The sequence below is a fragment of the Culex quinquefasciatus genome, chromosome 1 (assembly GCF_015732765.1).
Source record: "Culex quinquefasciatus strain JHB chromosome 1, VPISU_Cqui_1.0_pri_paternal, whole genome shotgun sequence".
NCBI classification, from domain to species: domain Eukaryota; kingdom Metazoa; phylum Arthropoda; class Insecta; order Diptera; family Culicidae; genus Culex; species Culex quinquefasciatus.
Genome location: NC_051861.1, coordinates 32,603,530 through 32,630,167, shown reverse-complemented (window position 1 = coordinate 32,630,167; position 26,638 = coordinate 32,603,530). Strand labels below are relative to the sequence as shown.

Genomic DNA, 26,638 nt, shown 5'->3' with positions numbered 1-26,638 from the left:
TGCCCGTGACGAAGATGTTTGAGAAGTGATAATTTTGTTTTCATACAAGCTTACGGCGACACTTTCCAGGATAATTGAGAAGATTTTTTCCTTTGTTGGAACAGTGGACCTCAACAAATAAATTTAAAATTGTTTTAAGCAGGGTATCCACTCAAGTCGGGAAATCGGGAATTCGCCAAAATCCGCGAAAAATCGAGAAAAAGTCGGGAATCCTTAGCTTACTTCTCTAAAAATTATGTTCTATCTCTTGAATGAATTAATAATTTTTTGTGTGCAATTTTCAAATCAATTCCACTCAATTCTTTTTTAGCAACTAGCTTTAAATTTAAGGTTCCTTTCACTTTTTTAACCTATTTAAGGCTATTAAAGACATTACATTAAATAAATTGGATTTAGATTTATTTATTTTTTTGACTAAGGCCGTTGCAAATATTTTTTGAAGTTTATGTCCCTCGACTCTGGTCGGGCAAAAAATTAAAAAAATAAAATATAAAAATTGAAATTACAAGCCATGGTCTAAACATTTGAATGAAAAAAGTGTTCTAAAATGTATTTTACACCTGCCCAGTTGTTTTGCAATCATAAGTGCTAAAAATATGCAAGTATTAAAGAGATTTTTTTCGCCGAAAAAAAAAACTTTTTGCGGTGCTCTGTACATTGGATTTTCACAAAAATTGAAAATATTTTTGATCGATCCCAGACATGTTAAATATGATTTTGAATGCTGGAAAATGCATTTCAAATTGTTTTCAGTTGGTTAGACTTCTATTTCATTTCAAATTTTGAAGGTTTTTTGCAAAAATATTTTTTATTGCCCCCGGATTTTTCGGACCGATTTTGAAGGGGGAATAAACTTTGAAAAATATTTGCAACAACTTTATCATAAAAACAAAATCCAACTTTAAACAACAACAAAGGTAATGCAAAACCACTATGAAAATAAAGCTTAATTTCAACGATTATGGCCAGCCGCAAGTTAAGTTTCATCTTGATACATTGCTTGAATATTTGGAAACAATTCCAAATTAAGTTTGGGCAATAGTTTTTTAATGTTAAATAATGTTTAAATGTAAATGTTTAACTAAATTCATTAGCTCATTCTAAATAATTTTTCCATGTGTTTAATTTCCTCAATCTTTTTTCATGAGTATGGGTAAATAACCAATATTTATTAACTATAGATTAAACTTTTCAGTTATCGGAAAACTTAAATAACGGATAAAATCTATACAGTGTCCATAAAATTAAAAACTTGTTGAAAATATTCAAAGTATTGAAAAATATTTGAATTCTTGGCATGTTGATTTAATTTATTACAAATATATTTGAATAATTTGAAAAAATACCTATTATTTGAGGTTTTGAATAAGTCGAGAATTTTAAAATGGGATTTGATTAGACACCCTGTTTAAGTTTTGTGGCCTCATTAGATCATATCTTTAAAATAAAATCATCAGGATAAGGCTTTTAGGCCCAGTGGAAAGCATATCATTTAAATAAAAAAATGTTAGCTTCAACGAGCGGTAGGATAGAGTAGAGTAGTCATCAATTAGACACGGGGAACAATGATAAAATGGCTCTCACAAGTCGTAGTTTCAACCAATCAGGCTCATATTTGGGGGAAAGATGTATCTACTGGATATACGTCTGCTATAATAGTGGCTTTGGTTATGGACGCTCCCTTGAAAAGTTATTCATAAATGATTGATTCTGGGGTGTAAAAGTAAATTATGGACAAAAAATACTTTTTCGCTCGTAGGTTGCTATTTATACCAAAACTAATATTTTTTCAAATTTCTTTCGACGTTCCATAGGTATTGAGTTGGGCTACAATGTCCTTTCATTAGGTTTGACCAAAATTTAGAATATACACAGAATCCAGGGCTGTCTCATTGTTCCCCACTCATTTAAGAGGCAGTATTTGTAAATATTGCTCGGTTTGTTCTAGAGGTCGTATCGAGGTGTTCCGATTTGGATGAAACTTTCAGCGTTTGTTTGTCTATACATGAGATGAACTCATTACCAAATATGAGCCTTCTACGACAAAGGGAAGTGGAGTACAGTCATCCCACATATTCGGAACACCCACAAATTCGGAACACTTTTGTGTTAATTTGTCAATAGAATGCCAAATGCATCTTTCCTGGCGACCCTTCTATTTTTAGGACCTTTATTTGGACATTCTCTTGCTATTTCACTAGCAAAAGTAGTTCTTTTTGAATAAAAAAAACTCTTTTCAAGACTATTTTATCTAGAGCATCAAAACCCTGCCTCCAAATTGCCTGTTTCATAATTGTGGAATGTTATTGTGCCTCCCACAATTGTGGAACACCTGATTTTCACTGATATTTTTACAGAAAAAGTTATCAGACCATTTATACAACATAACTAAGCTTGAGTTTCATTGATTTCAGAGTGTGAAGTCATCATTTTGTTAAAATTTTGTTCTCCTGGAGAGAATCAAAGTTTGTTTACATCCGCAAGAAAAAAGTGTTCCGAATTTGTGGATTTCAAGGGTCAATGTTTTTCTTTGAAAACTTGATATAAAACGTAAAAATGTACAGCCGGTCAATACATCAATCGAAAGATCGCAAGAAAAGCTTTCACTTGCTGGTAGAAGCAAGTCATTATGTTCAATTATCGATTTTCTATGGTTTTTAGAATATTGGCCGATCTGTAAACTGTTCCGAATATGAGGGATGACTGTAAAACGGGCATTGAAATTTGAGGTCCAAAAAACATAAAAAATCTTAAAATTGCTCGCATTTCAGTAAAACTCCATCATTACTAACTCTCTTAGATGCATTCGAAAGGTCTTTTAAAGCACTTTAAAATGAGCCATAGACATCCAGGATTGGTTTAACTTTTTCTCATAGCTTTTGCAAATTACTGTTAAAAATGATTTTTTTTTCAACTTTAATATCTTTTTGCAACAGCCTCCAACACCCATACTCCCATAGGTCAAAAGTTAGGGAATTTCATGGACTATAAGCCTACGGTAATAACTTTTTGGCCAATCGCAGTTTTTCTCATAGTTTTTCGATTTTTCTATAACAAACTTTTAACAACGTTAGTTTTTGCCCTGTAGGCTCTCATAGCGGCACTTTTTGGTCTCATTTTTTTCATATTCGGAATCCTAGGAAAATTTCACGTTAGTTAGAAGTATTGGAGTTGTTGGGGAAGATTTTCGGGGTTCTTTTGAGCAACGACACCGTCGATTCTGTTTGTAACGATTGCTAAAAGCTAATTTCTATTTATTAGTTTGTTTTTTCAACTCAACGGCAAACTACTTACATCGGTCACCCTAATCTCAAACGGCTTCCCAACAATTTCCCACAATTTGGGAGTTCGATCGTTTTCAGATAACCTCAATCCTGCGGAAATCCGGCGGTTCCAGATCGATCCAGACGATTATTCAACCTGCGGCCTCAGCGGGCTTTTACAAATTTAGGATTAGTTTAGATAATAATTCACTTTTTTCATTTAGCTTACGTGTTTAGTTCAACCAAATAGATTTCAAACTGCTGCTAAATCACGTAATTCTCTTAATTTAGAAAGAAACACTTTTTGCGCACTTGCTTCAAATCGAACGGGTTTGTTTTGATTTCCTTTCCCTATCGTCGCTGTGACTTTTCTTCGCGCAAACGTCAACGTTTGCCCGAGGACTAATTTTGCATTGGTTATTATACCTCGACCGACCTTTACACCCTCGATCCCGCCGAGGGGCTTCTTATGTTGACGTTTGCTGCGCCGCGCCGGAACAGTTCCCCGACCCGTTAAGCTGGTCCGAAACTTCCGGTTCAGGCTTACACCCTTCCAAATCCAAGCGCGCCAGTTTTGTAACCGGTCGTCGCAGAAAGCCGTCCGCAGTTTGCACCATCGCATCACGCACTCTGTCATCTCGTCCAGTGTAGACCTCCACCACTCGTCCTCGAATCCAGCCGTTCCGAACCTTTTCCTCTACGACGATCACCAGGTCGCCTACCTCGATCGGCTTGGTCTCCTCCAGCCACTTGGTTCTGCGAGCAATCGTTGGGAGATACTCCCGAATCCAACGCTGCCAGAAGCGATCTAGCATCGTCTGACACAGCTGCCAGTCTCCTCTGCAGGCCAGCCTCGGTTCCACCGACGTCCTCGGGGGCTGAATCACTCCACGTGAGCTCATCAACAGGAAATGGTTCGGCGTCAATGCTTCTTGCTGTTCTGACTGCAGTGGGATGAACATCAGCGGCCTTGAGTTGTCGATGCTTTCCGCTTCCACGAGTAAAGTCGCCAACGTCTCCTCGTTCGGAACTCTGGAGGTGTACATCGCTGCCAAAGCCGTCTTCACTGACCTAACCAATCTAGTAACCAATCGTTCCCAAGCGCCTCCCATGTGTGGCGCAGCAGGTGGATTAAATACCCAGCGCGTGTTGGTGTTGGTGAACGTCTCGGCCAGTTGGCCGTCTAGCTTGCTTATCTCCTGCCGCAGCTGGTTGTTTGCTCCCACGAAGTTGGTTCCCTGATCACTCCGGATCTCCATGGCGCTCCTCTGCGTCCGATGAACCGCCTAATTGCTTGCTTGCAGGACTCAGCTGTCAGCGAGTGCACTACCTCGAGATGAACAGCGCGAGTAGTAAGGCACGTAAACAACGCGATCCATCTCTTAGGCATGCTCCGGTTTACTCGAACGGCAATCGGCCCGAAGTAGTCGATGCCCGTGAAGGAGAACGGCCGCTCAAAAGCCTTTAGCCGTGCCGCAGGGAGTGCGGCCATGCGTGGGATCGCCGCAGTTTTTCCTTCCATATCGCCCTCCTTAGCTTGCACAAAGGACAGCTTCCCGGGATCTTGCGCACCTCCGTTCGCAGCATTGACACGAAGAACCGCTGCCGAACCTCATTCACCACTGTCTCGCCGTTGGCATGAAGGAATCTCCGATGGTACCAAAACAGCAGCACGTTCGTTGCCGGATGGCCCTTCGTTACTTTTCTGACGGAAAATTGGTGAACGAAAAATCAAAGTCGCTCGAGGCGGGGTTCGATCCACCGTCATTTGGATTGGTAAACAAAAATGCTAACCACTAGGCCATGACGACTTGGTGAGAGTGAACTTGTAGAGAACAAGACGATAATACTCAATATTAAGCAAAACAACTTTATCAATTGAAATATTAAATGAAAATAAATGCTACATGTAAGTATGGCCATTCGAAATGTTAGAGCCGAAACTCGAACGGTTTTGATTGCTGAGTGATATAAGCCAACAACGCGAGTGCCCGTATGAGTGTGAGTGCCTCGCGCTTGCTGCTGCGGCCTGCGCAACGCGAAGCGTCGAAAAAAGAGAGAAAGAGCGACAAGACAAAGTCATCGATTGCTGCGATGCACACGAGAGAGTCGTGTGTGTGTGTGCGCGCGCGACTCGGGGTCTGCAGTCTGGTTTGTAAATTTGCAGTGGATGGTCGTTTGACGACATTTTCAATTTTCATCGTCAAGATGGCTGATGGCTAAAATAAATAAAAGTGTTTACTACAGAACTGTAAAAGCTTTAACGCTTGTGATGTTTCAATGACGCACTACAAATGTTAATAAATGACAAGAAGAGTGCTAGGCGTCATCCAACCACTCTCCGGATCCCTTCGAATGATTGGCTGCGCTAGGCTCTGATTAGATTAGTTAAATATAAACTCAATTTCCCAAAATTGGTATTTTTAAATTTTCGAGATTTTTTATCGAATATTTACGTACCATTTTAAATTAAACTTTTAAACTTAGAAACTTGAAAATCTCATAGAAGTTGCTTGTATTTTTCTTTCAGTGTATTATTTTCGGAAAACCCGTCTAATTTCCTACAAGTTTATCTTTGCTCACTTTTTGATACGAGCCAACGGCTTTGAGATACAGTAATTTTTAAATTACAAAATACAAAAATATTGAAAACACTTACGCCCTTCTCAAATGTCATTTCCGAGTACAATTGACTCCATATACACAAAAATGGCTTATATAAGTCTATTAACATGTTTCCAAAGTTTCATTCAAATCGGAGAGGGTCGGGTACAAAAGTACCAGGAAAATTCATGATTTGAGCTGGAATTGCTATATATGGCTTTTTTGGTTTTTGATGGCCCCCACAAAATTCAAGACAAATCTTAAAATATGAAAAATTAATCATTGCCGAAATCAACCGATTTTGTTGATAATTGCACAATTGAAAGGTAAAAATATCTAGCCAAAACATGACAGATACAAACTTTTCAAGCAGTTTAAAAATGTATCGATACAGTTGAAAGATGTTAATTTACATATTTTTAGGGGCCATACTGTTTTTTTTTTACTTACGCAAAATCTGTCCACATTCCCAGATTTAATGTCACCATGATCTTTTTACTTTGTAGTTTTAAAAATGTTTTAGAAGTTTTTTCAGCAAAGACAACAACTAACAGATTTAACTTTACATCGCAATCAAATAAATCAAACCAGATTTGCTATTGGTGATAAGTTGTCTACCTTCAAACCCTAATTGCACCGCCCAAAAAAAACTGAAGATATTATCTTCTGCGGATTACCGATTACAGCCTTTTGCACCCAAACAGCAACGCTCGCGCCACGTGGTCATGAATGCGATAATAACCGCAATAAAAACTAGAGCAAACAATAGTCCCGGGGAGTTCGTCGTTCACAACAACACGATGGGACAACAAGCATCAGACGATAAGCATCTGTAGAGGCCATCGTCATCCCGAAAAAAAAGGAGAAGAGGTCGTCGGGTAGGTGCCTCTTTACTGTGGGATTTGAGAGAGTGTGCCACAAGTGGAAAACCAGCCAAGGATCCTCTCGTTCTCATTTTCATCATTATCGTTCGTTGTCAAGCAGGTTCCCGCCGCCACCCGGAATATGGCCACCCGAACCTATCCTCTCTCTTCAGATTGCCGCATCAGGTGCGGGAGATCAGGAAGAAGTGTTTCGCACTTCCAGCAGCTTCAGCAGCAGCAAAAAATCAAACCTCCTCAAGATAAGTACTGTTGACCAAGCCCATCAACCCAAGTCCTTTCCCGGCGTTGTAGATGACAATTCAACCAACCAACCAGCAATCGGGCCCTCCTGCTCACTCCTCTCGTCACCGGCTGAAGAATGCACTTTTGTGGTCTCTTTCCGTGACAGACACACGTGGTGGCCAAAGGGGTTCCGGAATTCATAGCGGTCATGCTGAGTGAGATAACGATGACGATTCGGGGCCGGCGGAATCTGAGATCGGAGTCTCAGACTTGTCCTCCGTAAGTGATTCCATAAAGAACTTCAATTTGGTGCTGATTAGAGAACGTAAAATATTGCTAGTGTTCAAGTTTAACGGAGTTTAACACCTAAACTCCCATGCAAGTGAAAAAAGCTGTTTCTCGGCTCCCTGTGAACGGATTTTCAAAATTCAAGAAGCAAAAGATGCGGACAGATCTCTAGATTCCAGGTTCTCCGGTGGATCATCAATGTGATTGATTTTGAAAATGCTGAATTTTGATACCCATATTGCCTTGGCAATAAAATTCTTGAAAATGCTCTGTAATTGAGGATATTCCGGGGTACACCGGAGAACCTGGAATCGGTCTCAAAGTGGCCAGATTGGTCCAAAATCGTATTGAATATTATAATTGTACTGTAACTTGCATTATGATAAAATTTTAAACAGATTATGATTCAACATTCGATCCAACATCCAACATGGTTGATTTCGGGAATAACTTAGGGTAAGTGCCTCTTTTTTTGACTTTTCAAAAAGCAAAATAACCTAGAGATCTGTCGCATCTTTTGCTTCTTGAATTTTAAAAATCCGTCCACAGGAGTCGAGGCAGATATTTGAAGTCGGACTTCGCCTTTTTTCGCCTTTAACGTGACTAACGTGAGGAAGGTGGATTAAGTAACGTTTTATGGTATTGTACGATCAGTTCCTAGCTGGACTCGGTCACTGGAAACGACCGGCGAATCAACGACCGACGAAATAGGCGGCGGGCCAGATGCGGGCATAAAAATGTCAAAATCTCTTCCCCCCTCACTTCGCCTCACCATCCAGCTGCAGCTTTGTAGACAAACAAACGGAGCACGCGGTCGCATGATGGCAGCATCGAGCCAGAATTAGGGGTGATCATGTGATCAAAAATGAAAGTTTTTTCAAGAAAAATAATATTTTTCCCACCGAATAAAAAAATGCGAGCATGTTCAAACAATTATTCCTGATGTCGGAGAAGTGATAAAAAAGCAAAATTTTAATCCATAATTTTTCTACAAATTGAATTTTTTCACTCCAACTGGGAACCCCTAGGTCTATCCACGACCGTTTCTAATGACCGTGAGAAGATGCCAAAAATTCCAGCTAAGAGCTAAATCCACAATACTGTTACTGTAATAATGTATACAATATATTGTTTTAAAATTTTGAAAATCAGGCTTGAAATTGGAATTAAGTACACAAAAATCCACACCTCCACGACCACGAGTCGAGAGACAAAAATCAAAATGAAATTTGAATCAGCATTTTTTTATACTCTTCGTATCGTTTAAATTTTTTGCTGTCGAGTAAAATCAGATATGATTTCAAATTACAAAACCGCAATTAATAATGATATTTTCTAAGTTCCGAAATTTTTTAAAATGCTATTATTGAATTTGAAAAAAGCGATGACTACACTGTCTTTACGGAGTTTTTTGCAACTTGAGAAACAATGAAGCGTAAAAAAATAAGCCCAAATTAAACATTTGAAATCGTTCAAAGAACAATTAAGGGGTGAGGGGCTAATTTACACCCCGGGGCAAAATGCACCCCCTGCTTTTCTTGGTATTTGGAAGAATTGTTCGGGAAAAAATCATAGACATTGAAAGCTTCCCGCATAATCAAATACCAAAGGTGAAACTGTCGAAATCATAAGAAAATTATTTCTGGTATGGTTACCATTTGTGATATTGTTGATATAATGTCACAACCATATAACAAAATTAAACCCGAATAAAATTATATGATGATTTGTATTGTCAAAACCATGAAGTTACAATAAATATTATAATATTTATGGTAAGTTTATGGTTGATTTTTTTTAACTTCATTGGAATGACGATAAAGTTATCGTAGATTTCATGGTTACAGCAAATTTCATGGTTTTGTTATTGGAAATGTTATAAATTGAAACAATAAAAGTACTGTACCTTTCATGAATACAGCAAATATTATGGTTTTGTTATTGGAAATCTCATAACGCATTTTTTCCAATTTTTGTTACAGTAAGTTTCATTGTAATGTTATAGTTGCATAGTGTGAACTTTTTTGAACGATTTTTTAAATAATGCGAATCATGTAATAAAAGTATTGAAAATATAAAAATATTAAAATACTAAAATATTAAAATATTAAAATATTAAAATATTAAAATATTAAAATATTAAAATATTAAAATATTAAAATATTAAAATATTAAAATATTAAAATATTAAAATATTAAAATATTAAAATATTAAAATATTAAAATATTAAAATATTAAAATATTAAAATATTAAGATATTAAAATATTAAAATATTAAAATATTAAAATATTAAAATATTAAAATATTAAAATATTAAAATATTAAAATATTAAAATATTAAAATATTAAAATATTAAAATATTAAAATATTAAAATATTAAAATATTAAAATATTAAAATATTAAAATATTAAAATATTAAAATATTAAAATATTAAAATATTAAAATATTAAAATATTAAAATATTAAAATATTAAAATATTAAAATATTCAAATATTAAAATATTAAAATATTAAAATATTAAAATATTAAAATATTAAAATATCAAAATATTAAAATATTAAAATATTAAAATATTAAAATATTAAAATATTAAAATATTAAAATATTAAAATATTAAAATATTAAAATATTAAAATATTAAAATATTAAAATATTAAAATATTAAAATATTAAAATATTAAAATATTAAAATATTAAAATATTAAAATATTAAAATATTAAAATATTAAAAATTTTAAAATATTAAAATATTAAAATATTAAAATATTAAAATATTAAAATATTAAAATATTAAAATATTAAAATATTAAAATATTAAAATATTAAAATATTAAAATATTAAAATATTAAAATATTAAAATATTAAAATATTAAAATATTAAAATATTAAAATATTAAAATATTAAAATATTAAAATATTAAAATATTAAAATATTAAAATATTAAAATATTAAAATATTAAAATATTAAAATATTAAAATATTAAAATATTAAAATATTAAAATATTAAAATATTAAAATATTAAAATATTAAAATATTAAAATATTAAAATATTAAAATATTAAAATATTAAAATATTAAAATATTAAAATATTAAAATATTAAAATATTAAAATATTAAAATATTAAAATATTAAAATATTAAAATATTAAAATATTAAAATATTAAAATATTAAAATATTAAAATATTAAAATATTAAAATATTAAAATATTAAAATATTAAAATATTAAAATATTAAAATATTAAAATATTAAAATATTAAAATATTAAAATATTAAAATATTAAAATATTAAAATATTAAAATATTAAAATATTAAAATATTAAAATATTAAAATATTAAAATATTAAAATATTAAAATATTAAAATATTAAAATATTAAAATATTAAAATATTAAAATATTAAAATATTAAAATATTAAAATATTAAAATATTAAAATATTAAAATATTAAAATATTAAAATATTAAAATATTAAAATATTAAAATATTAAAATATTAAAATATTAAAATATTAAAATATTAAAATATTAAAATATTAAAATATTAAAATATTAAAATATTAAAATATTAAAATATTAAAATATTAAAATATTAAAATATTAAAATATTAAAATATTAAAATATTAAAATATTAAAATATTAAAATATTAAAATATTAAAATATTAAAATATTAAAATATTAAAATATTAAAATATTAAAATATTAAAATATTAAAATATTAAAATATTAAAATATTAAAATATTAAAATATTAAAATATTAAAAATTAAAATATTAAAATATTAAAATATTAAAATATTAAAATATTAAAATATTAAAATATTAAAATATTAAAATATTAAAATATTAAAATATTAAAATATTAAAATATTAAAATATTAAAATATTAAAATATTAAAATATTAAAATATTAAAATATTAAAATATTAAAATATTAAAATATTAAAATATTAAAATATTAAAATATTAAAATATTAAAATATTAAAATATTAAAATATTAAAATATTAAAATATTAAAATATTAAAATATTAAAATATTAAAATATTAAAATATTAAAATATTAAAATATTAAAATATTAAAATATTAAAATATTAAAATATTAAAATATTAAAATATTAAAATTTTAAAATATTAAAATATTAAAATATTAAAATATTAAAATAATAAAATATTAAAATAATAAAATATTAAAATATTAAAATATTAAAATATTAAAATATTAAAATATTAAAATTTTAAAATATTAAAATATTAAAATATTAAAATATTAAAATATTAAAATATTAAAATATTAAAATATTAAAATATTAAAATATTAAAATATTAAAATATTAAAATATTAAAATTTTAAAATATTAAAATATCAAAATATTAAAATATTAAAATATTAAAATATTAAAATATTAAAATATTAAAATATTAAAATATTAAAATATTAAAATATTTAAATATTTAAATATTAAAATATTAAAATATTAAAATATTAAAATATTAAAATATTAAAATATTAAAATATTAAAATATTAAAATATTAAAATATTAAAATATTAAAATATTAAAATATTAAAATATTAAAATATTAAAATATTAAAATATTAAAATATTAAAATATTAAAATATTAAAATATTAAAATATTAAAATATTAAAATATTAAAATATTAAAATATTAAAATATTAAAATATTAAAATATTAAAATATTAAAATATTAAAATATTAAAATATTAAAATATTAAAATATTAAAATATTAAAATATTAAAATATTAAAATATTAAAATATTAAAATATTAAAATATTAAAATATTAAAATATTAAAATATTAAAATATTAAAATATTAAAATATTAAAATATTAAAATATTAAATATTAAAATATTAAAATATTGAAATATTAAAATATTAAAATATTAAAACATTAAGGCTTTATCCCAAATCCCCAAATCCCTTTCACTAATCCCATATCCCCGATTAATCATTTCCCCGAAAATTCCACTACACTCAACCCCGGTGGTTGGTCACTTTTTCGTTTGACACTTTTAGTTTGTACCCCGTTGGTTGGTCAAAGTCAAACTAAAAGTGACGAACTGTCAATTTTACACGGCGCTCACGAACACTATCAAAACGAGCGTTTGGTAGTGTGTGAGATCCGTGTAAAAGGTGTCAAACTAAAAGTGACCCCGTTTGTTTGACAACAGTTAGTGTCAAACCATCGGGGTTTGAGTGTACCGAAAATCATTCTCCCGCAAATTCCATATCCCCGAATGTCATTTACCCGAATGGCCATTTTACTGAACTGTTTAAACATTTAAACATTTAAACATTTAAACATTTAAACATTTAAACATTTAAACATTTAAACATTTAAACATTTAAACATTTAAACATTTAAATATTTAAACATTTAAACATTTAAACATTTAAACATTTAAACATTTAAACATTTAAACATTTAAACATTTAAACATTTAAACATTTAAACATTTAAACATTTAAACATTTAAACATTTAAACATTTAAACATTTAAACATTTAAACATTTAAACATTTAAACATTTAAACATTTAAACATTTAAACATTTAAACATTTAAACATTTAAACATTTAAACATTTAAACATTTAAACATTTAAACATTTAAACATTTAAACATTTAAACATTTAAACATTTAAACATTTAAACATTTAAACATTTAAACATTTAAACATTTAAACATTTAAACATTTAAACATTTAAACATTTAAACATTTAAACATTTAAACATTTAAACATTTAAACATTTAAACATTTAAACATTTAAACATTTAAACATTTAAACATTTAAACATTTAAACATTTAAACATTTAAAAATTTAAACATTTAAACATTTAAACATTTAAACATTTAAACATTTAAACATTTAAACATTTAAACATTTAAACATTTAAACATTTAAACATTTAAACATTTAAACATTTAAACATTTAAACATTTAAACATTTAAACATTTAAACATTTAAACATTTAAACATTTAAACATTTAAACATTTAAACATTTAAACATTTAAACATTTAAACATTTAAACATTTAAACATTTAAACATTTAAACATTTAAACATTTAAACATTTAAACATTTAAACATTTAAACATTTAAACATTTAAACATTTAAACATTTAAACATTTAAACATTTAAACATTTAAACATTTAAACATTTAAACATTTAAACATTTAAACATTTAAACATTTAAACATTTAAACATTTAAACATTTAAACATTTAAACATTTAAACATTTAAACATTTAAACATTTAAACATTTAAACATTTAAACATTTAAACATTTAAACATTTAAACATTTAAACATTTAAACATTTAAACATTTAAACATTTAAACATTTAAACATTTAAACATTTAAACATTTAAACATTTAAACATTTAAACATTTAAACATTTAAACATTTAAACATTTAAACATTTAAACATTTAAACATTTAAACATTTAAACATTTAAACATTTAAACATTTAAACATTTAAACATTTAAACATTTAAACATTTAAACATTTAAACATTTAAACATTTAAACATTTAAACATTTAAACATTTAAACATTTAAACATTTAAACATTTAAACATTTAAACATTTAAACATTTAAACATTTAAACATTTAAACATTTAAACATTTAAACATTTAAACATTTAAACATTTAAACATTTAAACATTTAAACATTTAAACATTTAAACATTTAAACATTTAAACATTTAAACATTTAAACATTTAAACATTTAAACATTTAAACATTTAAACATTTAAACATTTAAACATTTAAACATTTAAACATTTAAACATTTAAACATTTAAACATTTAAACATTTAAACATTTAAACATTTAAACATTTAAACATTTAAACATTTAAACATTTAAACATTTAAACATTTAAACATTTAAACATTTAAACATTTAAACATTTAAACATTTAAACATTTAAACATTTAAACATTTAAACATTTAAACATTTAAACATTTAAACATTTAAACATTTAAACATTTAAACATTTAAACATTTAAACATTTAAACATTTAAACATTTAAACATTTAAACATTTAAACATTTAAACATTTAAACATTTAAACATTTAAACATTTAAACATTTAAACATTTAAACATTTAAACATTTAAACATTTAAACATTTAAACATTTAAACATTTAAACATTTAAACATTTAAACATTTAAACATTTAAACATTTAAACATTTAAACATTTAAACATTTAAACATTTAAACATTTAAACATTTAAACATTTAAACATTTAAACATTTAAACATTTAAACATTTAAACATTTAAACATTTAAACTTTTAAACATTTAAACATTTAAACATTTAAACATTTAAACATTTAAACATTTAAACATTTAAACATTTAAACATTTAAACATTTAAACATTTAAACATTTAAACATTTAAACATTTAAACATTTAAACATTTAAACATTTAAACATTTAAACATTTAAACATTTAAACATTTTTATTCAATAATAGAAACGGCAAAAATATTAAGGATCACAAAACGAACACGACGCTCCCTAACGAACGCACCATGACACCTAATCTGGGCGACGCTCCCCTAACGAACACACCATAGTTGATCGAGCTGTCATCAAGGCTGTCATTTTTTTTTCACCCGCGCGCGTGTTTGATCCTGTTTGTGTGGCGCAGTTGAAATCAAAAATTCTCAAGTCGAATCGCGTGTGCTCGTGAAGGAACAACATCCGGCGTTCGGAACAAATACACCGGGTGACCGAATCGGAACGGCTCTGGGATGGCGGAATTTTCGCATATTTGGGTGAGTATTTGGAGTTTTGTTGAACTTGGAGAGGGCGGAATCGCACCCGCAACAGCAGCAGGCATTTTCAGGCAAATTTCCCAAGCTATTGGCTGATGCACAAAGTGATTTGTTTACCTTTTTTTGGTACCCTCCGCAAACTTCAAGCCATACAAAATTGTTGCCGGATCTTTACGGAGAGATCCGGAGAAAGATCCGGTAGCAATTTGTTTTGATTTGACGTTTGCTGAGGGTGCGGACAAGTTTGGTTATGTTCAAAAGAGAATGGTCAAGGTCAAGTTTGCGAGAACAGTGGTCTGAACAAACTGTGTGTGTTCCTCTTTTACAGGGACTTCTTCTACCAGGCCCGGCGCCTGCTGCGGACACTTCCGGCCGGATTTGTTCAGGATGGTCGTTTCGTCTGGAGGCGAAAATCGTTAGGTAAGTTGTGTGTTAATGCTCAACGGTGAACGTTCAAACAACGGTCAAGGAAAAGGTCACGAAAAGAATTGTGTTGAGTGGTACGCAACTGAAAATAACAGAAACAGAAAGTAGCGTTTGACGTTTATTGACACGGTGCCTGTGTTAAATTTGTTTTGATGAATAAATAAAATAATAGAATTTGCAAATTTGAATGCCACTGATAATTACAAATGTTTATATAATTTTGTTTTTAATGTAAACATATAGAGCTGCTCATCAGACCGAATCTCAAAATGCTGAATCTTGGAAGGAAATTAGGCAATTAGGATATTAGGAAATTAGGAAATTAGGGAATAAGAAAATTTGGAAATTAAAAAATTTGGAAATATGGAAATTAGGCAATTAGGAAATTCGGAAATTAGGCAATTCGGAAATAAGGCAATTCGGAAATTAGGAAATTCGGAAATAAGGAAATTTGGAAATTAGGAAATTAGGAAATTCGGAAATCAGGAAATTAGGCAATTAGGAAATTAGGAAATTAGGAAATTAGGAAATTAGGAAATTAGGCAATTAGGAAATTAGGAAATAAGAAATTTGGAAATTTGGAAATTAGGAAATCAGGAAATTAGGAAATTAAGAAATTAAAAAATAACAATTAAGAAATTACAAAATTAGTAAATTCGGATACTAGAAAATTCAGAAATTCGGAAATTAGGCAATTAGGAAATTAGGAAATTAGGAAATTAGGAAATTAGGAAATAAGGAAATTAGAAAATCAGGAAATTAGGAAATTAGGAAATTAGGAAATTAGGAAATAAGGAAATTAGGAAATTAGGAAATAAGGAAATTAGGAAATTAGGAAATTAGGAAATTAGGCAATTAGGAAATTAGGAAATTAGGAAATCAGGAAATTAGGCAATTAGGTAATTAGGAAATTAGGAAATTAGGAAATTAGGCAATTAGAAAATTAGGTAATTAGGAAATTACCAAATTAGGAAATTAGGAAATTTGGAAATTAGAAAATTAGGGAAATAAGAAATTTGGAAATTAGGAAATTTGGAAATTAGCAAATCAGGAAATTAGGAAATTAGGAAATTAAAAAATTAAAAACATAAAAAAAATAACAATTAAGAAATTCCAAATTAGTAAGTTCGGATACTAGGAAATTCAGAAATTCGGAAATCAGGCAATTAGGAAATTAGGAAATTAGGAAATTAGGAAATTAGGAAATTAGGAAATTAGGAAATTAGGAAATTAGGAAATTAGGAAACTAGGAAATTAGGAAATTAGGAAATTAGGAAATTAGGAATTAACGAAATTAGGAAATTAGGAAACTAGGAAATTAGGAAATTAGGAAATTAGGAAATTAGGAAATTAGGAAATTAGGCAATTAGGATATTAGGAAGTTCGGAAATTCGGAAATAAGAAAATTGAGATATAAAGAATTTTGTAATTTTGTAATTTTAAAATTTTAGAATTTTAGAATTTTAAATTTTAGAATTTTAGAATTTTAGAATTTTAAATTTTAGAATTTTAGAATTTTAGAATTTTAAATTTTAAATTTTAGAATTTTAGAATTATAGAATTTTAGAATTTTAGAATTTTAAATTTTAGAATTTTAGAATTTTAGAATTTTAGAATTTTAAATTTTAGAATTTTAGAATTTTAGAATTTTAGAATTTTAGAATTTTAGAATTTTAGAATTTTAAATTTTAAATTTTAAATTTTAGAATTTTAAATTTTAGAATTTTAAATTTTAGAATTTTAGAATTTTAGAATTTTAGAATTTTAGAATTTTAAATTTTAGAATTTTAAATTTTAAATTTTAAATTTTAGAATTTTAGAATTTTAAATTTTAGAATTTTAAATTTTAAATTTTAAATTTTAGAATTTTAAATTTTAAATTTTAGAATTTTAAAATTTTAGAATTTTAGAATTTTAGAATTTTAGAATTTTAGAATTTTAGAATTTAGAATTTTAAATTTTAGAATTTTAGAATTTTAAATTTTAAATTTTAGAATTTTAAATTTTAGAATTTTAAATTTTAGAATTTTAAATTTTAGAATTTTAGAATTTTAAATTTTAGAATTTTAGAATTTTAGAATTTTAGAATTTTAAATTTTAGAATTTTAGAATTTTAGAATTTTAGAATTTTAAATTTTAGAATTTTAGAATTTTAAATTTTAGAATTTTAAATTTTAGAATTTTAAATTTTAAATTTTAAATTTTAAATTTTAGAATTTTAAATTTTAGAATTTTAGAATTTTAGAATTTTAGAATTTTGAATTTGAGAATTTGAGAATTTGAGAATTTGAGAATTTGAGAATTTGAGAATTTTGAATTTGAAATTTTAAATTTTAAATTTTAGAATTTTAAATTTTAGAATTTTAGAATTTTAGAATTTTAAATTTTAAATTTTAAATTTTAGAATTTTAAATTTTAGAATTTTAAATTTTAGAATTTTAGAATTTTAAATTTTAAATTTTAAATTTTAAATTTTAAATTTTAAATTTTAAATTTTAGAATTTTAGAATTTTAAATTTTAAATTTTAGAATTTTAAATTTTAAATTTTAAATTTTAGAATTTTAAATTTTAGAATTTTAGAATTTTAAATTTTAGAATTTTAAATTTTAGAATTTTAAATTTTAGAATTTTAGAATTTTAGAATTTTAGAATTTTAAAATTTTAAATTTTAAATTTTAAATTTTAAATTTTAAAATTTTAAATTTTAAATTTTAAATTTTAAATTTTAAATTTTAGAATTTTAGAATTTTAAATTTTAGAATTTTAGAATTTTAAATTTTAGAATTTTAAATTTTAGAATTTTAGAATTTTAGAATTTTAAATTTTAGAATTTTAAATTTTAAATTTTAGAATTTTAAATTTTAAATTTTAAATTTTAAATTTTAAATTTTAGAATTTTAAATTTTAAATTTTAGAATTTTAAATTTTAAATTTTAGAATTTTAGAATTTTAAATTTTAAATTTTAAATTTTAAATTTTAAATTTTAAATTTTAGAATTTTAAATTTTAAATTTTAGAATTTTAGAATTTTAAATTTTAAATTTTAAATTTTAAATTTTAGAATTTTAAATTTTAAATTTTAAATTTTAGAATTTTAAATTTTAAATTTTAAATTTTAAATTTTAGAATTTTAAATTTTAAATTTTAAATTTTAAATTTTAGAATTTTAAATTTTAAAATTTTAAATTTTAAATTTTAAATTTTAAATTTTAAATTTTAGAATTTTAAATTTTAGAATTTTAAATTTTAGAATTTTAGAATTTTAAATTTTAGAATTTTAGAATTTTAAATTTTAGAATTTTAAATTTTAAATTTTAAAATTTTAAATTTTAAATTTGAGAATTTGAGAATTTGAGAATTGAGAATTTTAAATTTTAGAATTTAGAATTTCAAATTTTAAATTTTAAATTTTAAATTTTAAATTTTAAATTTTAAATTTTAAATTTTAAATTTTAAATTTTAGAATTTTAGAATTTTAAATTTTAAATTTTAAATTTTAAATTTTAGAATTTTAAATTTTAAATTTTAAATTTTAAATTTTAGAATTTTAAATTTTAAACAGCTAATTTAATAGCATTTGTACCGAAACAAACATATGAAAATATTCCTATGTCTAATTTAGTGTGTTTCTCTTTTACAGGGGCCTATTCCACTGAGGATTGTGCTTCATAAATACGCGAGTTCATCCCAAGTACGAAGCAGTAGTTCTGGCACCGGCTACAAACATTTCGAACAACGTCAGAAAGTTCGGATTGAAGCAGAATATTAAAGAAAACGACGCGGAAAAAAGTACTATTTTTTTAAATCTGCGAAAAAAACTATAAAAATACAATAAAACTTACCATATTGACCATTAATTTTAATGTATAAATATATGTTTTACAGTACAATTTAGTGGAGAAAACAATAAATACAATGCAAATACAATGAATCATACTGTAGTTATTATTTATTTCAATGTACGAATATAGTTTAAACCGTACTATTTAGTATGGAAAAATCCATGAAGAACTGTGAATTTACTGTGCAAACCATTGTAATGGTTACTGTTTTTATTATAAATGTATGATGTTTTCTATGGTCAGGGTAATTTTTGGACGGAAAAGGCATCAATGAAAATACGATAGAATGTATAGTTTTGGTTTTTTTGTATGGGGAAAAGTCGAAATTTTTATGGTGACTGTGCCTAACAATACCCCTTTTTTATAGTAAATTCCCGAAATAGGATATATTCTATGGTGAAAAAACATAAAGGCTACAGTAGAATCATGGTTAAAATAACCATAGAATTTATCGTGTGATAACCATAAAATCTACTGTTGGTTTATAGTAAATCTTTATGCGGGAAATGGTACTATTTCCCGAATTGTTGCACTTATCTCGACATATTCGAATGGTTGATTTTTTTTCCTACAATTTAATGAACGGTACCCGCATAAAGATTTACTATAAACCAACAGTAGATTTTATGGTTATCACACGATAAATTCTATGGTTATTTTAACCATGATTCTACTGTAGCCTTTATGTTTTTTCACCATAGAATATATCCTATTTCGGGAATTTACTATAAAAAAGGGGTATTGTTAGGCACAGTCACCATAAAAATTTCGACTTTTCCCCATACAAAAAAAAAAAACTACATTCTATCGTATTTTCATTGATGCCTTTTCCGTCCAAAAATTACCCTGACCATAGAAAACATCATACATTTATAATAAAACAGTAACCATTACAATGGTTTGCACAGTAAATTCACAGTTCTTCATGGATTTTTCCATACTAAATAGTACGGTTTAAACTATATTCGTACATTGAAATAAATAATAACTACAGTATGATTCATTGTATTTGCATTGTATTTATTGTTTTCTCTCCACTAAATTGTACTGTAAAACATATATTTATACATTAAAATTAATGGTCAATATGGTAAGTTTTATTGTATTTTTATAGTTTTTCGCAGATTTAAAAAAATAGTACTTTTTTCCGCGTCGTTCTTTTATTCTGCTTCAATCCGAACTTTCTGACGTTGTTCGAAATGTTTGTAGCCGGTGCCAGAACTACTTAAATGAACTCTCGCGTATTTATGAAGCACAATCCTCAGTGGAATAGGCCCTGTAAAACACACTAAATTAGACATAGGGAATATTTTCATATGTGTTTCGGTACAAATGCTATTAAATTAGCTGTTTCTAAAATTCTAAAATTCTAAAATTCTAAAATTCTAAAATTCTAAAATTCTAAAATTCTAAAATTCTAAAATTCTAAAATTCTAAAATTCTAAAATTTAAAATTTAAAATTTAAAATTCTAAAATTTAAAATTCTAAAATTCTGAAATTTGAAATTTAAAATTTAAAATTCTCAAATTCTCAAATTCTCAAATTCTCAAATTCTCAAATTCTCAAATTCTCAAATTCTAAAATTTAAAATTCTAAAATTTAAAATTCTAAAATAAAATTCTAAAATTCTAAAATTTAAAATTCTAAAATTCTAAAATTCTAAAATTCAAAATTCAAAAATTAAAATTTAAAATTTAAAATTCTAAAATTCTAAAATTTAAAATTTCTAAAATTAAAAATCTAAAATTCTAAAATTTAAAATTCTAAAATTTAAAATTAAAATTCTAAAAATTTAAAATTCTAAAATTTAAAATTTAAAATTCTAAAATTTAAAATTTAAAATTTAAAATTCTAAAATTCTAAAATTTAAAATTCTAAAATTCTAAAATTTAAAATTCTAAAATTTAAAATTTCTAAAATTCTAAAATTTAAAATTTAAAATTCTAAAATTTAAAATTCTAAAATTTAAAATTTAAAATTCTAAAATTCTAAAATTCTAAAATTTAAAATTTAAAATTCTAAAATTTAAAATTTAAAATTTAAAATTCTAAAATTTAAAATTTAAAATTCTAAAATTCTAAAATTCTAAAATTTAAAATTCTAAAATTCTAAAATTAAAATTCTAAAATTTAAAATTTAAAATTTAAAATTCTAAAATTTAAAATTTAAAATTTAAAATTCTAAAATTCTAAAATTCTAAAATTCTAAAATTAAAATTAAAATTCTAAAATTCTAAAATTCAAAAATTAAAATTTAAAATTCTAAAATTCTAAAATTTAAAATTCTAAAATTCTAAAATTCTAAAATTCTAAAATTTAAAATTTAAAATTTAAAATTCTAAAATTCTAAAATTTAAAATTTAAAATTCTAAAATTCTAAAATTCTAAAATTTAAAATTCTAAAATTCTAAAATTCTAAAATTCTAAAATTTAAAATTCTAAAATTTAAAAAAATTCTAAAATTTAAAATTCTAAAATTCTAAAATTCTAAAATTCTAAAATTCTAAAATTTAAAATTCTAAAATTCTAAAATTAAAATTAAAATTCTAAAATTTAAAATTTAAAATTCTAAAATTTAAAATTTAAAATTCTAAAATTTCTAAATTCTAAAATTAAAATTCTAAAATTCTAAAATTCTAAAATTTAAAATTCTAAAATTCTAAAATTTAAAATTTAAAATTTAAAATTCTAAAATAAAATTCTAAAAATTCTAAAATTCTAAAATTCTGAAATTTAAAATTCTAAAATTCTCAAAATTCTAAAATTCTCAAATTCTCAAATTCTCAAAATTCTCAAATTCTCAAATTCTCAAATTCTCAAATTCTCAAATTCTAAATTCTAAAATTCTAAAATTCTAAAATTCTAAAATTCAAAAATTCTAAAATTCTAAAATTCTAAAATTTAAAATTTAAAATTTAAAATTTAAAATTCTAAAATTCTAAAATTCTAAATTTAAAATTCTAAAATTCAAAATTCTAAAATTCTAAAATTCAAAATTTAAAATTTAAAATTCTAAAAATTCTAAAATTCTAAAATTCTAAAATTCAAAATTCTAAAATTCTAAAATTTAAAATTCTAAAATTTAAAATTCTAAAATAAAAATTCTAAAATTCTAAAATAAAATTTAAAATTCTAAAATTAAAATTCTAAAATTTAAAATTCTAAAATTCTAAAATTCTAAAATTCTAAATTTAAAATTTAAAATTTAAAATTCTAAAATTCTAAAATTCTAAAATTCTAAAATTCTAAAATTCTAAAATTTAAAATTCTAAAATTCTAAAATTTAAAATTTAAAATTAAAATTTAAAATTCTAAAAATTCTAAAATTTAAAATTTAAAATTTAAAATTCTAAAATTCTAAAATTCTAAAATTCTAAAATTTAAAAATTCAAAAATTCAAAAATTCTAAAATTCTAAAATTCTAAAATTCTAAAATTCTAAAATTCTAAAATTCTAAAATTCTAAAATTCTAAAATTCTAAAATTCTAAAATTCTAAAATTCTAAAATTCTAAAATTCTAAAATTCTAAAATTCTAAAATTCTAAAATTCTTCGCCTTTTTTCGCCTTTAACGTGACTAACGTGAGGAAGGTGGATTAAGTAACGTTTTATGGTATTGTACGATCAGTTCCTAGCTGGACTCGGTCACTGGAAACGACCGGCGAATCAACGACCGACGAAATAGGCGGCGGGCCAGATGCGGGCATAAAAATGTCAAAATCTCTTCCCCCCTCACTTCGCCTCACCATCCAGCTGCAGCTTTGTAGACAAACAAACGGAGCACGCGGTCGCATGATGGCAGCATCGAGCCAGAATTAGGGGTGATCATGTGATCAAAAATGAAAGTTTTTCAAGAAAAATAATATTTTCCCACCGAATAAAAAATGCGAGCATGTTCAAACAATTATTCCTGATGTCGGAGAAGTGATAAAAAAGCAAAATTTTAATCCATAATTTTTCTACAAATTGAATTTTTTCACTCCAACTGGGAACCCCTAGGTCTATCCACGACCGTTTCTAATGACCGTGAGAAGATGCCAAAAATTCCAGCTAAGAGCTAAATCCACAATACTGTTACTGTAATAATGTATACAATATATTGTTTTAAAATTTTGAAAATCAGGCTTGAAATTGGAATTAAGTACACAAAAATCCACACCTCCACGACCACGAGTCGAGAGACAAAAAATCAAAATGAAATTTGAATCAGCATTTTTTTATACTCTTCGTATCGTTTAAATTTTTTGCTGTCGAGTAAAATCAGATATGATTTCAAATTACAAAACCGCAATTAATAATGATATTTTCTAAGTTCCGAAATTTTTTAAAATGCTATTATTGAATTTGAAAAAAGCGATGACTACACTGTCTTTACGGAGTTTTTTGCAACTTGAGAAACAATGAAGCGTAAAAAATAAGCCCAAATTAAACATTTGAAATCGTTCAAAGAACAATTAAGGGGTGAGGGCTAATTTACACCCCGGGGCAAAATGCACCCCCTGCTTTTCTTGGTATTTGGAAGAATTGTTCGGGAAAAAATCATAGACATTGAAAGCTTCCCGCATAATCAAATACCAAAGGTGAAACTGTCGAAATCATAAGAAAATTATTTCTGGTATGGTTACCATTTGTGATATTGTTGATATAATGTCACAACCATATAACAAAATTAAAATGGTACTATTTCCCGAATTGTTGCACTTATCTCGACATATTCGAATGGTTGATTTTTTTTCCTACAATTTAATGAACGGTATCTATTCGTCATACGATTAAGATGGTTCGAAACAGCTATTGTTAGAACATAATTGTACTGTAGCCGGTATGATAAAAGTTATGATACTCGGTATGATTTAGTCAAAGAAACCTAAGCGGAAAATTTCCTAAATTTCCTAAGTCCTAATAATTGAAACAATTGCACAACAATTAACGGTACGATACAATTATTCCTCATATGTTTGGTATTATTTCAAACCGTTTTTGTATGATTGAGCCAAAAATGAATTTTAGCGAAAATTTTCTTAAGTCCCAATGATTCAAACAATTGTTGAACAATTCATGGAGAAATATAACTTTTCACCATATGGTAAGGATTTTTCGGAACAGCTATTGTTAAAACATAAGGGTACCATAGCCGACGTAGTATTTCCAACTTGAAGTTCAGCGAAAAACTCTTAAGTCCCAATAATCCAAACAATTGTACAACAATTCATGGAACGATATAACTGTTCGCCTAACGCTTAGGATTATTTGAAACAGGTATTGTATGATTGAGCCAAATGAACTACAGCAAAAAAAAATCTTAAGTCCGAATGATTCAAATAATACTTTAACAATTCATGGAACGATATACCTGAATTATGGCGAAAATTTTCCTAAGTCCTAACAATTCAAACCATTGTTCAACAATTCATGGAACGATATACCTGAATTCAGCGAAAATTTTCCTAAGTCTCAACAATTCAAACCATTGTTCAACAATTCATGGAACGATATACCTGAATTCAGCGAAAATTTTCCTAAGTCTCAACAATTCAAACCATTGTTCAACAATTCATGGAACGATATACCTGTTTGCCATATAGTTTGTATGTAAAGCTAATTTATTTTCGTGATAATTTTTATAAGTCCAAATAATTTAAACAATTGATTGACCATTATCAGAACGATAACTGTTCGCCATGTGATTGGTCTATAATTTATTTGTATGGTTCTACCATACATGTTACGATATATTTATGATAAATTTTGAGGCCACATTTCATAATAAAATGCATTTTAAACCGCCAAACGTAATGTAACTGAGATAGCTCAATTAGATAAGGCGGCAGCACAACGGAAGAATCAACAGGAGACATCATCATCAACCCGCATAGTCATGAACTATATAACTACTTTATGACAAATAGTTACTCAACTATTTATCAAATGGTCTCTACTATTCATTAAATTGTAACCCAACTATATATGTACGATATATCAAACCATTAAGCGGTAACAAATCCCGGACATTACAAAAAAACCGCTAACCATTAATAATCATATATTTACCATTCCCGTTAAATCCATAGTTCCCAGAACATTTGTAGAGTTTATTTTTTGGCTCCTCCCTTTTCAAATGGTGTCGGTAAGTGTCGGTAAAGCAGTTTACCATTTAAAATCATATTTTATTAATTTGTGGTACGGTTCACATAAAATAAAATTGAACAGTTTGGGGTACGGTATGACTATGATCCACGAAAAAATCCCTTGTAAAAATGTATTGTAACATAACCTAACGACCTATTTAATAAATTGTAAGATTGTTTGGGGAATGGAAAATGTACGGTTGCACCCTATTTGGTGTATTATCAAGATCATTTAGGAAAAATCATTCGACAAATGGTGACTGTATGGTTGTTGACTATGCGGGTTATTATTGCTAAACCATGCTGGAAAAAATTGAGCTTTGTAGTATAAAATCAGCTTAAGTTATTTGATTTTGTGTTTTCATCTAATTTTCATTGAACTTACATTATGATTTTGGACTATATAAAAGCATTTATTGATATTGTAAGTTTTTAGGTAGATAATTTTGCCATAATCTTCATTATTCTGTAGATAGATGAGTCCAAAACATCTAATAATGCATTTTTAATTAAATTATCTACAAAAGCATAGTCGGGCAAAATGCATCGCTGTGAAGCTCCGTTGTAAAAACAGCGGTGTCATCTAGTGGTGACTAGTGAAAACTGCTTTTACCCGGTGCATTTTGCCCTATGTTGTGGTGCATTTTACCCCGTTGTTGTAGTGCATTTTGCCTCAATGTTGCGGTGCAAGGTTGTTTGAAATGAATCAGAAATGTTTTTAAAAATTTTATATTTTCGAACAATTTTGAGGTTTTTTAAGACTTTTTTTTCACATGGATGACAAAGAATAATAGTTGGTTTAGAATAGAGGTGGGCAAAACCGCTCTTTTTTAAGAGCCGCTCATTTTCGTTCGCTCATTAAAAAGAACCGCTCTTTTGAACGGCTCTTTCGCTCTTTTTCAAAATATGAATGAAAATGATATTTTGTAAGAATATTGTGATTTTTGAAGCTATTTCACATTGGAATTCTATATATATTTGGAAAAAAATAACTAAAAACGCATCTTCTCGTTTTTAGTTATTTTTTTCCAAATATACCATAATTTTTAGCGGTCTCTACGTCAACATTTCTACTTGAACCTAAAAGTTCGAACAATTGAATGGCATCATGGCATCCAAACTTTATTCTAGGA

The 26,638-nt window shown here is 25.8% G+C and overlaps 1 protein-coding gene and 1 long non-coding RNA gene across 2 annotated transcripts; one reads left to right on the top strand and one right to left on the bottom strand.

Moving 5' to 3' along the window:
• Positions 1-3,165: 3,165 nt before the first annotated feature.
• Positions 3,166-4,311, bottom strand: LOC119765189. Its single transcript, XM_038248565.1, has 3 exons — positions 3,493-4,311; positions 3,295-3,436; positions 3,166-3,243 (listed from the first exon to the last, which is right to left on the bottom strand). The coding sequence occupies exon 1, from the start codon at positions 4,307-4,309 to the stop codon at positions 3,731-3,733; it is 579 nt and encodes a 192-aa protein (XP_038104493.1). The 5' UTR covers positions 4,310-4,311; the 3' UTR covers positions 3,166-3,243; positions 3,295-3,436; positions 3,493-3,730.
• Positions 4,312-14,931: 10,620 nt separating this feature from the next.
• LOC119765610 lies at positions 14,932-19,306 on the top strand. Its single transcript, XR_005276844.1, has 3 exons — positions 14,932-15,109; positions 15,438-15,529; positions 19,177-19,306. It is a non-coding gene; the product is annotated as an uncharacterized LOC119765610 (long non-coding RNA).
• The last annotated feature ends 7,332 nt before the right edge of the window (positions 19,307-26,638 follow it).